The sequence below is a fragment of the Acyrthosiphon pisum genome, chromosome A2, assembly GCF_005508785.2.
Source record: "Acyrthosiphon pisum isolate AL4f chromosome A2, pea_aphid_22Mar2018_4r6ur, whole genome shotgun sequence".
NCBI lineage: Eukaryota > Metazoa > Arthropoda > Insecta > Hemiptera > Aphididae > Acyrthosiphon > Acyrthosiphon pisum.
In genome coordinates this window covers 7,772,202-7,786,673 of record NC_042495.1, presented here as the reverse complement: position 1 = coordinate 7,786,673, position 14,472 = coordinate 7,772,202, and the positions used below count along the sequence as shown (strand labels likewise).

Sequence of the window (14,472 nt, the reverse complement as noted above, 5' to 3'; positions counted from 1 at the left end):
CTATAGTTTAGGTAATTTAAAGCGTAAGTATAATCCGTGATCTGTATTTGAGTAAATCATTTTCGATTTTGATAAAACAAGTATAGGTAAATTAATACTACCTATGTAATTTACATATTATTATTAAATACAGATCCAACTATCCAAAAAAGGTTACGTGTTGATATTTGACATGTTAGATGTATGTATTAACAACTATCCATACGGCCATGCGGGTATTATAATATGTCAATTATGACAGAAATGAATTATATATAATATTATTACAGTTGTCAGTAATAAACAAATTGTATTTTATTGGCTTAAAACTTGTTATAAAATAAAAGTAAGTATGTTGTACCTAGCTATGTGTAAGTGCTAAATAAATTAAAATTTTAATAATTTTATCAAAAGTACCAACTCAAAATAATGTTTGTACTAAGTCGCAAAGATCTTATAATATTTCAAGTATTTTCAAAAAATTAAATATTCATATTATAGAATATTGTATTCTTATTAAATATATTATTTGTACTGCATATTGTCGATATAGATACCATTATAATAGGTACCTATGTATTATGTTATTATGTGGCTATGTAGGTATTATGGTTTTGCAGGGTATATCGTACGACTAAGAACATTTTTTTACAAGAAAACTTGGAACTTTATTAAGTATTAACTTAAAAGTTTTTGATCTAATCAGTGTTTCTCTACAATTGTTTCACAAATAATTGGCGAGTTAATGTATAATCAATACCTACGTACTACGTAAGTAGGTATATAGTCTAGTCTACACCGCCACCGCGTATAGATAGTAGTCGGTACGCAGTCTGTTGCTTACTTTATTATAGGTTATAATACTCTATACTTTATTATACATTACTCTATAGGTACTCTTAGCCCTAAGGCAGTATGGTCTATAAGTTCTAACAGTTCAACAGCACAACCAGTCAAATTTAATAAAAAGTTATAAATCCATCCACTCTAAAAAAAACACTAGCAATTATTATTTATTATATAGAAAAACTCTTAATTAAACTACGTTACTACTTACTACGTATAGGTTTCTAATGAGTATGGAAAATTCCAAACGACTACAGAATATTTTGTTTACGTCAGAAACTTATAGGTATAATATGGTGATATACAGTACAATAGGACATACCTACTACCTACTGAACCTTCGTAGACCATGGTAAATTTAGTGAGTAAATATGCTAAAAAATAAATTAGAGAAGTGGGTACCTTATACACCGTTATGGTATTATATAGGTACCCACAAAACTTACTGCCCACTGGATAATGGATATACCAAGTGTTCGAGCCTCGAGGTCGATAAAAATTCAAAATGTTTTCATGTTTGTATCACGAATATAATATAAAACTAGTTTTTCTCTTTCAAAATTATGACATCTTTTATTAAGCCCACTAACAAGCAGGGGCGTCATTTCAGTTTTTTTTCTGGGTGTGCAAACTTTTAGGCAGGCCAATTTTGACATTTCACCAGGCCATTAAAAAAAATATATATTTATATATATATAAATGTAGGAAACCTATGCAAACCTATGTAAATATTCTTTCCTTCCCTTTTATAATTCTAATTAAAACTCATAACGACTAATGCAACTTTTAAATAGCTAGCAATTCAAAGAATTAAAAGCTTATAAGCAGTTAAAGCAACCAGCTAATGTCATTACTGTACATATACAAAAACTTAAAATATATATATTTTATATTACCTATATATGAAAACATGTATAAGTTAATTATGACGACGCATTGGAGTATTAATGGCAGGCCAATTGTTAACATTTTTTAAGTTAGTGGTGCCATTGCACACCCTGCCCCCCCCCCCCCCCCAAATGACGCCCCTGCTAACAAGTTGGCTAGTAAACTATACTAGCAACTATGTGTCATACTTATATAGTTATACAATTAGGCTTAGTAATTTAGTACAGTGGCGCAACTAGAAAACAATTTCAGGGGGAGTTACAATGTTACATTATTACGATATATATATATATATAGGTACATAAACTAAAATATACTAGGCGTCTAGGCCTCGGAGAAATTTCGTATCGCATTTTTTAGAGGTAGGTGCTTGCTTACTGTTTATAATTGGACCTTTTTTACAACAGTTGTCAGGATATAAATTTAAAAAATAAAGCAATCTAATTATGTTTTAACGTGTAATAGTAGTTACCACGATTTAAGATATTTTAAATATTATATATACTAAGGTAGGTATGTCAATGTCTTAAATCGTGGTACTTACCTACTAATATTAGTAATATTGTATGCTATATTTTAAAATCCGTATTTATTCCTCAACAACAGGTATTGGCAACACTGATAAACTTTATCATTATTTTAACGATAAGAAAATTAAAAAAAAATCTGTTTTGATAATAACATTTATAGATAATATTAATAGGGTAATATTTTATATTCTTATATACTGTAATTATACAGTATACTATGTCTTATGTAGTTATGTATGATACATATTATTATGATTTATGTTTATGAAAATGTTGAGAATTCTTGAACTTTTTTATTTTCAAATATTTGTTAATATAATATTATTTTGAATAATGTTTGATAATGGTAAATTAAATTTATTATAACACAAAATTAAAAAAAATAACTAAATCTAAAAACAATTTATCCGAATCTAAAATAATTTAATTAATTAAAAACATTCAATCTTAGTATCCGATTTACCAAATTTTTTTTTATTTAAACATTTAATTGAGATTATTGTAAAAATGTTGCCTTTGAAACCACCAGTATCAAAAAAAAATGTAAAAAACATTAAACTGATTGATTTTCCTATTTATGACGAAAATGGAGAAATTTTAGATCAAAATTCATGGCCAAAATACCAAGGAATTTTTAATGGAAAAGTTATTATCATCAACGATTTAAATGACAAATCACGTCTTTGCAATTTGGTTTGTTGAATGTAAATATTTAATTTTTAGGAATATGAATTCATCTTTTTTAATACTAGGGATGTTTTGGACAATTGGGTATAATTGACAAGGACAAATTCATAGATTACAAAACCTTACAAAATCAAGTTCTAAGACAAAAAAAGAATTGGCAAGCAATGGAATTAGTGCCATTTGATTTTCCTCATAATAACCAGAACGTGACTGATGAAAAAAACTTACACATCAAACTTCAAGAAGATTATGTTGCTAATAAGCCAGTTTATAATAATTGGAAAGAATTAAAATCAAGTTGTTCTACAGAATATGAACAGTTGTTAATTCTATCTGGCGTTCAACATGAATTATCATACTTTTTACTTTTAGAAGAAGCCTTTTTTTTATGCTACACTTTAGAATGTTTGGAAATTCGATCAGAAGACAGTTCACTTATAAGTATAGTTGAATGTTGGAAGCAATTTAATGGTTTGAAAAAAAAATTTCCATATTTTTATGCAGCTTATCATTATTATAGATCAAAAGGATGGGTTGTCAAACCTGGACAACAGTATGGTGGAGATTACGGTTAGTTATCAATATTGAATTTTTAGTAATTATTTTTTTAATTGGTATTTGCATTTTTTCAGTACTGTACAAATCATCACCTATTTACTATCATTCTTCATATGTGGTAGTAATCAGTGTTAATGGTCAAAATAGCGAATTACTACCATCATGGCCTTCGTGGTATGGATGTGGTAGAGCAATAGAAGCTGCCAGTAAAGAGCTACTTATATGTACAGTTCTTGGTCCTGCATATGAAGAAGGAATGCTGATCGATCTGTCACAATACACTATCAATGACACTATAGTCAGACGTTGGGTACCATCTCAAAACAGAAAAAAACCTTAATGTTGTTAATATGAGTAAACCTTACACAAAAAAATAGTATATTGTGTGACTAAAAACAAAAATATACAGATTAAATGACTATTTTAGGTCAGTTCTTTCTAATCTATGATTTTTTTTAATTTCTTTAACTTTTCATCTTCTGTACTTCTGCATTTTTTTTAACTCCTGTTAGTCTGTATTGTCTTCGTTCTTGTAAATATTGATCTCGACATTCTTTTATAAAATCTTCATTGACAAACCACTTGGCCATGCAATCATTTAATCCTTTTACTTCTGTTCTGCATTTATAAAACATCCAGAATCCAGTATTCAAGCAACAATCACCGAAAACTAAACACAGATTGAAACAATTCATTTTTACCAATAAATAACAAACCTAGACCTAGTGATATTAGGTACCTTTATTTTCTTCGGAACATTTTTCATATTTTGCTCTTTCTCGTACAATTTTTGGTATTACTACATTTTGTTCAATTTTTCTCAATTTATAGCTATCAGGATCTCCTGAAAATATAATTGAAACCATTTTTAAAGAGATAAACATTTGTGGAAAGTATCATTAGAAAATATGCATACCCAATCCGTGCGGTCCTCCTCCATATCGAGGTGTACGTTCCTCCTTAACTTCTGACGATGCAAACATTACAGCATACAATAGTGCCTATTATACTGATGACAGTAAAAAAAAAAAATGTTTGTCTATAAACTAGTGTTAAAAATGTATTAATTATAATGATATTATTGAAACAGAAAGAAGATTTTTAAAACTAAAAGGAACTTGAAATAATATTACATAGCTATAAAGATGTTTTATGATTTAAAATTCCAAAAATGTCCACTTGCAACTTACTTTTCAAGTTATTTCTAAAATCTAAAATAATATTCTTGCTAATATTTGTTTGATATTATCTTATCAATCGCACTATCAGTAATTTTGATTTTCTTCATTGTCATTTTCAACCATGGTCTAACCTCAATTAAACAAGAACTTGGTATTTTAGGTTATGTGATTAGTTTGTTGTCAAACTCAAATTCGCTTAATCATTTTTCGAATACATAATATACACTAGTCACTGTCTACTCAGTTGTACTCACAAATACAATACTTTGTACTGAGTATCTTGAATCTTCGCGTAGTAAGTTTCTCCAAACAATTCAGTTGTCTATGATTTAATATAAGTTTGTAATTTTTAAACGTAACTGTAAACAACAACACAGGTATGTCATATAATATCGCTCAGTTTGTAAATGTTTATACACTAACATATTACATTAACCTTTTATCTGTAATTTATTCGATTTTGTTTTGCGGATAGTTCAAAAGTCATGGATCGTCTATTGAGGTTGGGTGGTGGTATTCCTTTGGGACAAGGGTCGGCACCTGCTGCCGATACTCCCGTTGTAGACACTGCCGAACAAGTATATGTGTCGTCGTTGGCCTTGTTAAAAATGTTGAAACATGGACGTGCTGGAGTTCCTATGGAAGTTATGGGCTTGATGTTAGGTGAATTTGTGGATGATTACACCGTACGTGTCATTGATGTATTCGCCATGCCACAAACTGGAACCGTAAGAATGTTTACTATTTTTTTTTTCACTTCATGTTCATAATTAATGATTTCAGGGTGTAAGTGTTGAAGCTGTAGACCCAGTATTTCAAGCAAAAATGTTGGATATGTTGAAACAAACAGGCAGGCCGGAGATGGTTGTAGGATGGTATCATTCACATCCAGGGTTTGGCTGCTGGTTGTCTGGTGTAGATATTAATACACAACAAAGTTTTGAAGCCCTCTCTGAAAGAGCTGTTGCCGTTGTAGTTGACCCAATTCAAAGTGTCAAAGGTATTACTTAGTATAGTGTTTATTATTTTTAAGCTATAAACTTTACTAGGTAGTGTAGTCTTATCAAATCATTTAAATGAGTTATTTTATTTTTAAAACCTTAATGTTTTTAGTGAAATGGCAACCAATATTAAAGTATTTTTTGTCAATTTAAAATTAAAGTTTTTAAGAAAAATATTTTGTGAATGTTTATGGAAGAGGTATTTACACTAAAACATTACACGGCTCCTTCTCATTAAAATGTTTTGGTAACTCTAATTATTAAGGACATAAAAACATTTATTAAATTATTTTTTATTTATACATTAATTGCCAAACATAGAATTATTGAGTATAAATACTATAGATTGCTCACTGGCCGGTTTTTCGGTGTCACAAAATATTTAATCCCGGTAGATGGCGAGATGTAGTTACAACGTTACCCAACGTTACTAACCACAAGCCTGCACCCATTAACATGGCCGCCCGATTTTATCAGATCGGATAATGTTGTAATCACTAGTAGTCACGTTGTCTCGCCATCTAACGCGAGTAAATATTTTGTGACACCGAAAAACCGGCCAATGAGTAATCTAGTATTTATAATCAATGATAGAATGTATTAAATATGCATAGAAAACCAAAATTGAATATAAAATGTTAAGAATAAAATAAGATTTAAGTTCTAGTAAAATGATTGTTGTTACACACTAGTTGCCAACATCAATAATAGATTTTTAAATTGCATTAATATAATATTAATGTCATATTAGTATTAAGTATGTAAGCTCAATCTGAAATCAATTATATTTTTTTTTACTTTAACAGATTCTGAGCTTCATCATACCTACTATACTATAACATAATACTCTATTGTAATAAAACACCTTATAATCATACCACATCTAACCTTAAAAAGACATACAGTAAACCCTCGTTATCTGCGTTTTTTTTATCCGCGGTTTCGATTATCCGCGGTTGGGTTCACGATAACAAATTATTAATGCAATTGCGATAACGTTTTACCGTTATTACACGAACACTGTAGAAATTTATTTTTGACAATTGTAGATAATTGTTGTTATATCGCTATACTGCTATAGGTATAACACATATACATTATACATACATATATGTACTTATGGGTCTATGATAACTACTGGTCTCGTTATCCACGGTATCGTTATCCGCGCAGGTTTTCTGGAACATAACCTTCGCGGATAACGAGGGATTACTGTACTCACATATCCTATCAACACATATAGTTATATAGTTATATATGTGTATATTATATATACTGTATATAGTTATACATGTGTTATGTAGTCATAATATACCAAAAATACACATTCAGTAGTTCCAATTATGTGTCATTAGCTTTAATATTAGAGTGAATTAACCTATTATTAAACTTAAATTAAGAACATTATAATATGTGTTATCTCATTGGAAGTTTACAATATTTTACATGCTCATAACTTGTTAAAAAATAGAATATTGTAAAAATACAACTAGAGACTATAGATAATGTTTTCACATTTAAGTCTTATAATATATTACTCTATTAAAAATAAGAACAGTAGTCAACTTTTGCGTTGGGTTGTGGCTTTGTTCCAAAGCACTAGCCTCACGCGTCAACCTAATAGGATAAGAGTCTGACCTTCGCTGACCACTGCTTACCATTCTTATTTTGAATAGATTATAGCTAAATTCACTATAATATTATAGTTACTAACTCAAAATTTGAACTGCTGAATGTAATATATTTTGGTTATTATGTGTTAGTAAGACATAGACAGAGACAATAAATGTGGGTACGATCTCCTCTATTAAACTCTTCCAGACTGATAATAGGCAATAATGTCTATGAATTCTAAACTAAGAACAAAAACATAGTTACTTTAAAAAAAAAATGTATCTGTTATAATATAACATTTAACAAACATATGCTATGTATGCACTATTTACTAATGTTTTTTTTATTGAGAAAAAAATAATAATTAATTTAGCTTGTTATCTATTGTTTAGGAAAGGTAGTTATTGATGCCTTCCGTTTAATCAATCCCAATATGATGGTGCTTGGCCAAGAGCCAAGACAAACTACTAGCAACTTAGGACATTTACAAAAACCTTCAGTACAAGTCAGTAAACTATTGAATATTATTTTTTTGATAATAATTGATGATACATTTTACATATCGCTAAAGATATAATATAATAGGTGAGTTGTTACATGTTATTTTTCATTTTAGGCTCTAATTCATGGTCTTAATCGTCATTACTATTCCATTTCAATAAACTACCGGAAAAACGAACTTGAACAAAAAATGTTATTGAATTTACACAAGAAATCATGGATGGATGGAATGGCACTTGAAGATTATGAGAAGCACTGTGATACCAACCGAACTACAGTTAAAGAAATGCTAGAATTAGCTAAGAGTTACAATAAAGTAAATACCTATTTTATTGTATAGAAAACAGTAATTTACTTATTATTAAATGTATTGCATGTAATTGTTAAAGGCTTTGGAAGATGAGGATAAAATGACACCAGAACAATTGGCCATTAAAAATGTAGGCAAACAAGATCCTAAGAGGCATTTGGAAGAAAAAGTTGATAATTTAATGTCCGGAAACATTGTTCAGTGTTTGGGTTCTATGTTGGATACTGTAGTATTTAAATAATACTTGTGAAAATATTATGCAATCAAGGAAAAAATATGGAGAGAAATAAATTATTTTAAATTGTATATCAGAATTTAATGGCTAATATTTGTTTGCCGCTCCAATATTTCTATGAATATTACTCATAAGTCATAACTTTAATTTTTCTTTTTTTATATTATAAATAAATCTTGATTAATAAAGGTTTCTATTCATATAATTTAAGCTAATATCATCGTTCATATTATTAGGTTTTAATTTTAAATAAATTAATTTTCTCAATTTTATTTTAAGTTATTAAAGTAAAAAAAGGAATAATGAGTGTAATAAATAATATTTAATAGTTTACTAACTATTCAAGTGTTTTCATATAAAATAATTTTAACTACGTTTTTATTTAATTACAAGTCTTTTTAAGAATTTTCCTCGCGTTAACTATCATAATTATTTATAAATCAGTGGTGGCTTGTAGATTATTAAAAATAGTAATAGAGTTTTAAAAATACATTCAAATGTCATTAACAGTCAAAGGTAATTTACAAATAGCTGTAAGCAGCTTCATGAATATGAATAGGTGACTATCATCCTTAAATGTACTTTATAAAATACAGATATGAGCATTTATGAATGTGTATTAGTTTTTATACTGTTTAACTACAGTGAATTACACATATTGTTGAATGAGGTTTGTGTGAGTCCTTTGGTATTTTTTTACTATACATATAGACATAAAATAAATTAAGTTAAAAAAATATTTTGATATATTTTTTTATTTTAACCCCTCCTGTTGAAAATATCTGTGTACGCTGCTTGGTGAATTACCAGTACAGTCAAATGTGTTTTGTTTGTCTCTCACATCTAGTTTTTTTTTATATAATCCTATATGATTAACATTCTTTTAGATTAATTGCTCTACAAACATTTTTAAAGCATTTTTGAAACATTATACTTTATGTATAAAATGTATATTATTATTCTTATATTATATTTCCTATTTCCATTAAACATTTTGGGTAGCGCTTATTGCTCATACAGTTGTGTGCATAGTACATATTATATTTGAGTTGCTTACGGTTGAAATGTTCAAAATTAAACCTCCAAATGTCTGCTATATAAATCTGTTTTTCTATATAAATCATTTTCTATAAAATCTATAAATATCAATTTAAATATATTTTGTAAGTATATCAGAACATTTTTCTTGTGATGTTGACTGTTACCTATTAACTGTAGGTTTCTTTCTTTTAAGATATAATTGTTTTAACTACTTAAACTAGTGGTACAAATAAATCATACATATAATAGCCGCTTTAGCAATTAGCTCTTACCCTCTTACTGTTTATTTCAAAAAGTATACTGATGTTATGACACAAAGGTATTGAAATTTAGTTAATTCGATAAATATATTATGCACTAAAACTTTATAAATAACATTATTAATCTAATATGTTACGTATTAGGTATAGGCAAATCAATAGTTGATAATATTGATGCAACAAACACTACAATTAATTAATAATGTTAAATAAAAAAGATATCCTTGCAAACGTCATTATTTATTAAAATGGGAATATTAAATGTGAATATATTTATGCTATTTGTGCAATTTAAATATTTCAAATCTTTGTTCTAATTCTAAGTCCTTAGTGGAATTATTTTTACAGTGCCTAATTTTGTGTTTAGTATGCCATACCGCATATGATACAAACTATATTATATATCTATATGTAATATGGAATTATTAAGCGTTTAACAGCTAATTTGTGACTGCATTTACATTATTTTAATTAATAACAAATTACAATTTATGGATTATTTTTAATTAATCAGATAACAAATGATAAGCTTTGATGTTTTTCGAAGGCTGTCACAATAGTTTGTATTTTGTCAGTTATGGACTTATGTTAAGACCCCACACCCCAGTACCTGACTTTTAACAAACATGTTTGTGTGATTAAAAATTGTGAAACTTAAACATATTAAACTAGACTGCAAAATACAAATATGTTAAAAAATAAGTAGGTAGTATGATAAAAGAGCAAAGCCCCTTAGTTTGTGTGCGCGGTGTGGTAAAGACCTACTAGAATGTATAATAAGAAAAGTTATATGTATTATGTACAATGTACCTACATTAATAAGTGCGTATAATCAGTAGAGCATACTCAATACTCATAATACCCATCTGGACATCTATGTTTTATAAAACATTAATTTGTAAAATACAAATATACAATATCTAAAATAGGGAGAAGGTAGGTAGGTATATATATTTATATACAGGCTTAGCGTTAATATATGAAGAGTGTACCTGATCATTGTGAAAGTTACTGTACGTAAATCAAATTAAGCATAACATAAGAAAAACGATTTTGATTGAAAACAGTCTGTCAGCCTATATTACTAAGTAGGTACCTATATAATATTATAATATATTTATATTACGATCGTAGTTATTTTTCAGTTATTAGTAATACCTACGGTAGGTTGAATTAATGTATACCTAATGAATACATTACATTCATCATATTATTAATATTTTTATTTAATTAATATAATAGTAGGAGTAGGTATACACGTATCCATATTATAAATTATTGTTATTAATTTTTGAGTCAATACCAACTTGCCTAAGAACGGTGTGGATAAGTTCATGGTACATTATGCATTGGCATTTGGCATAAAATTAATTTAAATATTTAATTAAAATGTCTTTCAGTCCTTGTAAACCTTATTGTGTACAAAAAATAAAAATATACGTTAAGTTTCAAATAAACAAGAAAAATATTTTTTTTATAAATATAACAAAATTTGTTATTATTCGTTTAAATATCTAATTTTGTTCAAGCTTAAACTTAAAATGACTATAAAAAAAGATTCTGATTGTATATTTTAGGTCTTAGGATTTTTTGGTTTCATTATGAACTCCTTACAATGAATATTGTATTTAATTTTCAAGCATTATTAGCCATGCAAATTTAACGTGTATATTTTTAATTAGGTACAAAAAATTTGCAAAACTTCGGATGTTGGCAAAATTTGAATTTCAAATAAAAAAATCATGCTTTTATAATGTAGGTTGTAGGTATATTTAATATTTTTAATTGTTGTAGTTAAGTAATAACATCATTAGGTATTGCAATTTACCTGGTACTTTTTGGGCCAACTCTGGTACACACTCTAAAGTTAAGAGGATGTCACACTTGCATGTGTTGTCTCCGTCTTACACACATACCTACGATATCGGATATATAGACAAACGCGTTTACGCAGTCTCAGTATAAATCGCTCAATTTTGATTCTAGAGTAAAAATACCTAAGTATTATAAAATTGAATTTTGACAATATTTATAAGGGCAAATCGTTGCATTTTTTCCATTATACCTATCCAATATAACGTTCGTTATAATATCGTTTAGAATTAGCAAAAATTTCAACATTTTTAAAATACCTTCAAAATTTAAATTTTTTCAAAAAAAAACTCACCGGCTTGCCCTCTACAAGGCTGCTCTATAAGGCACTATAACCGTAGTTATTTCTAACATTTTTTTCGATATTGGCACTTGATTTAAATATTCTAAATTTAAATCTTCGCTGATGATCTTAAATAATTATCCTATACTATATTATAATCGAGTAGAAGACTGCTTAATGCTGAAATACGATCTGGATAGACCCTCTGAATTGTGTACCGAAAATGGTTTAAGTCTTAATGTAACCAAATGCTCAAAGGTATCATTTCATAGAACTAAAAATAAAATAGTGTTTGATTATTTAATAGGGGAAAACAATCTGCCTGCAGAGTATCTAATATACGATAATTCAGTGTTACATTTAAATCTAATCTTCAATTTTCCACACATATCGACCAGATTTATAGTCTTTAAGCTATTAAAACTCTTGGATTTTTATTTAGATGTATCAAATCTTTCGATGACAATATGACATTAACTGTATCAGAGTTTTTTTTTGTGCCTCAGTACGATTCATGTCTCAATAAGAGGAATAGTAAAATATCAAGTGTAGACGTGTATAGTACCGTAAAATGTGGTGAATTGCAACTGGAAGCTGAATTGCAACAAGTCTTCAGTAATTTGTTTATTATTGTCGACTAATATTCAATTTTAGTGTTATCACTTTGAAAATATAAGAATTATATTAATTGTGATAAATGTTATCTATTAAAAAAAAAAACATCGTGATCGGATTATTTCTACCGCCAAAAAAAAATATTTTCTCCACGCTTATCAATTTACTCATTTTATTACCTCCAAAATCCTAGTTCTTATGTTTATTATACTTGAGATATTTATTATGTTACCTATAATAATCAGAAAAAATTGAAAATTATACCAATGAATTGGAAAAATTACCTATTTTTTTAAAAAGTTATATATTTAGTGTTTCAATTCACCCATGAATTGTTTTAAATGAATAAACCATGGTTTTTAAGTTCATGTTTCAATGCACCCCAGTTGAAGGTGAATTGCAACAAAGTCATAAAAAAAAATATAACAAAAAAAGTTTATAAGTTACATTTCTGAATTATACTTATAATGATAAACAAGGTAACAACAATTCTAAAAGAGTGTTTTCCTTAACGGTATTATAAATGTCTGATTTTTAAATGAAGATCAAAGTTGGGTAAAACTCAATAATCGTTGCAATTCACCCCATTTTACGGTACATATTTAATCAATTTCGGTTTTGATTGTTTTTCGTGAGGCGAGGAAATCATGAATTTAGGAATAATTTAGAATTTAGATTCACAAAATTCCGATATTTTAACTATATACAGGTACCGACAACCGTTCAAAAATATCGGTTGGATATCAACAGACACAGTTTTGACCAAGATCACCGCAAGTAAGCACGTACTTCATTATAAAATATAAAAATCGCACCAATTGAAATATTATATACTAAATACTTACTATTTAGCAGAGGCGGTTTGAAATTTTTTAGTTGGTGGTTCAAGAGTAGTTAATACCATCCACCCCACCCACCCACTTTCCAAAAAGTTATTTTAGGTACAAAAACTTACCCTAAAAATGTTACTTCTAATTGTATAAAAAAAAACGAGTACAAACTCAGTTGCTGCATAACAATCAACCACAGACTACTGTTAAATTCAAATATTTTGCGCTACACGCCTACACCATATGATATATATTGTATTGTATTGCATTTTTGTACTCATTTTGTATTAGTGAGCGTAATCCTTTTACAAATAATATTGCGTATTAAATGCACCATCATAATAGCTTGTCAAATTTTGTCTCCAATTTAAGTTATATTTACAACTATAGTTATATATATATCTCATTTCCAGTTGAAATTACATTTTTATCAACACAAATTAATCTCTATTTTATGAACACATCATTTGTAGGTAGGTACAACACACTTAACACTTATACATAAAAGAAAATTGATCGAGCTTTGACACATCAGTTGTTGAATTCAGTATAAGTGAATACATTTCAGCCAATTTCACATTACAGAGTAGTTCAGTGATAACGATATTATTATAGTACAGTAAAACTTCCGTTAACGGTCACCTCTATAGGACGGTCACCTCTATGTAACGGTCAATTTTTTTGGTCCCGTCGAGTGTTATCCTAGTGTTATTCTACCTCTGTAGGACGGGATCTCTAAATAGCGGTCATTATTTACAGTCCCTTCCGTGACCGTAATATGGAAGTTCTACTGTATACCGTAAAACCGGGTGAATAGAAACACTTTTCAACTTCAAAAGCTTATAACTTTGGAATGGAAATAACAAAACAGCATATTAATACCTTAAAGTGTGGGTCTTTAAACACACAATACAATCATTAAAATTAAAAAAACTGAAATTTCAAAATAGATCTTATATTTATTTTAAGTATGCTGTTTCTATTCATACTCATGTATGGGTGAATAGAAACAATCATATCAATTTAATATGATTTGTTATTCACCCTGTTCAATTGTGAATAGAAACACTTTTAATAAAATAAAATATCATTTCAATACAAATTATTAATTTTTTTTTTTTTTTTCATAATTTAATACAACAAAATGAATTCTTGAAAATATGTCAATAATAAACGAAGAGTTTGAATAGAAACAACATTTTATAAAAATTCACAATTTTCTTATCAATGTTTAGCTATAA

At 28.0% G+C, this 14,472-nt stretch overlaps 3 protein-coding genes across 4 annotated transcripts; 2 read left to right on the top strand and 1 right to left on the bottom strand.

Annotated features, from left to right (window-relative positions):
- Positions 1–2,713: 2,713 nt before the first annotated feature.
- LOC100568704 lies at positions 2,714–3,934 on the top strand. The gene is made up of 3 exons (XM_003245135.4): positions 2,714–2,936; positions 2,996–3,500; positions 3,563–3,934. Exons 1-3 carry the CDS (start codon positions 2,751–2,753, stop codon positions 3,826–3,828), a joined length of 957 nt encoding a protein of 318 aa, XP_003245183.1. The 5' UTR covers positions 2,714–2,750; the 3' UTR covers positions 3,829–3,934.
- Positions 3,829–4,772, bottom strand: LOC100168722 (COX assembly mitochondrial protein homolog). 2 transcript variants are annotated; one of them, XM_003245132.4, is made up of 4 exons: positions 4,679–4,772; positions 4,405–4,497; positions 4,228–4,332; positions 3,829–4,158 (listed from the first exon to the last, which is right to left on the bottom strand). In XM_003245132.4, the coding sequence occupies exons 2-4, from the start codon at positions 4,469–4,471 to the stop codon at positions 3,953–3,955; spliced, it is 378 nt and encodes a 125-aa protein (XP_003245180.1). In that variant the 5' UTR covers positions 4,472–4,497; positions 4,679–4,772; the 3' UTR covers positions 3,829–3,952. The 2 variants fall into 2 exon arrangements, with proteins under 2 accessions (XP_003245180.1, XP_029344844.1); XM_029488984.1 differs by lacking the exon at positions 4,679–4,772 and adding an exon at positions 4,622–4,640.
- A 144-nt stretch (positions 4,773–4,916) lies between these two features.
- Positions 4,917–8,518, top strand: LOC100159845 (26S proteasome non-ATPase regulatory subunit 14). The gene is given in 6 exon segments (NM_001293422.1): positions 4,917–5,046; positions 5,145–5,397; positions 5,453–5,669; positions 7,677–7,789; positions 7,901–8,101; positions 8,175–8,518. Coding segments are annotated over 5 exon segments (936 nt in total). The 5' UTR covers positions 4,917–5,046; positions 5,145–5,154; the 3' UTR covers positions 8,337–8,518.
- Positions 8,519–14,472: the final 5,954 nt, after the last annotated feature.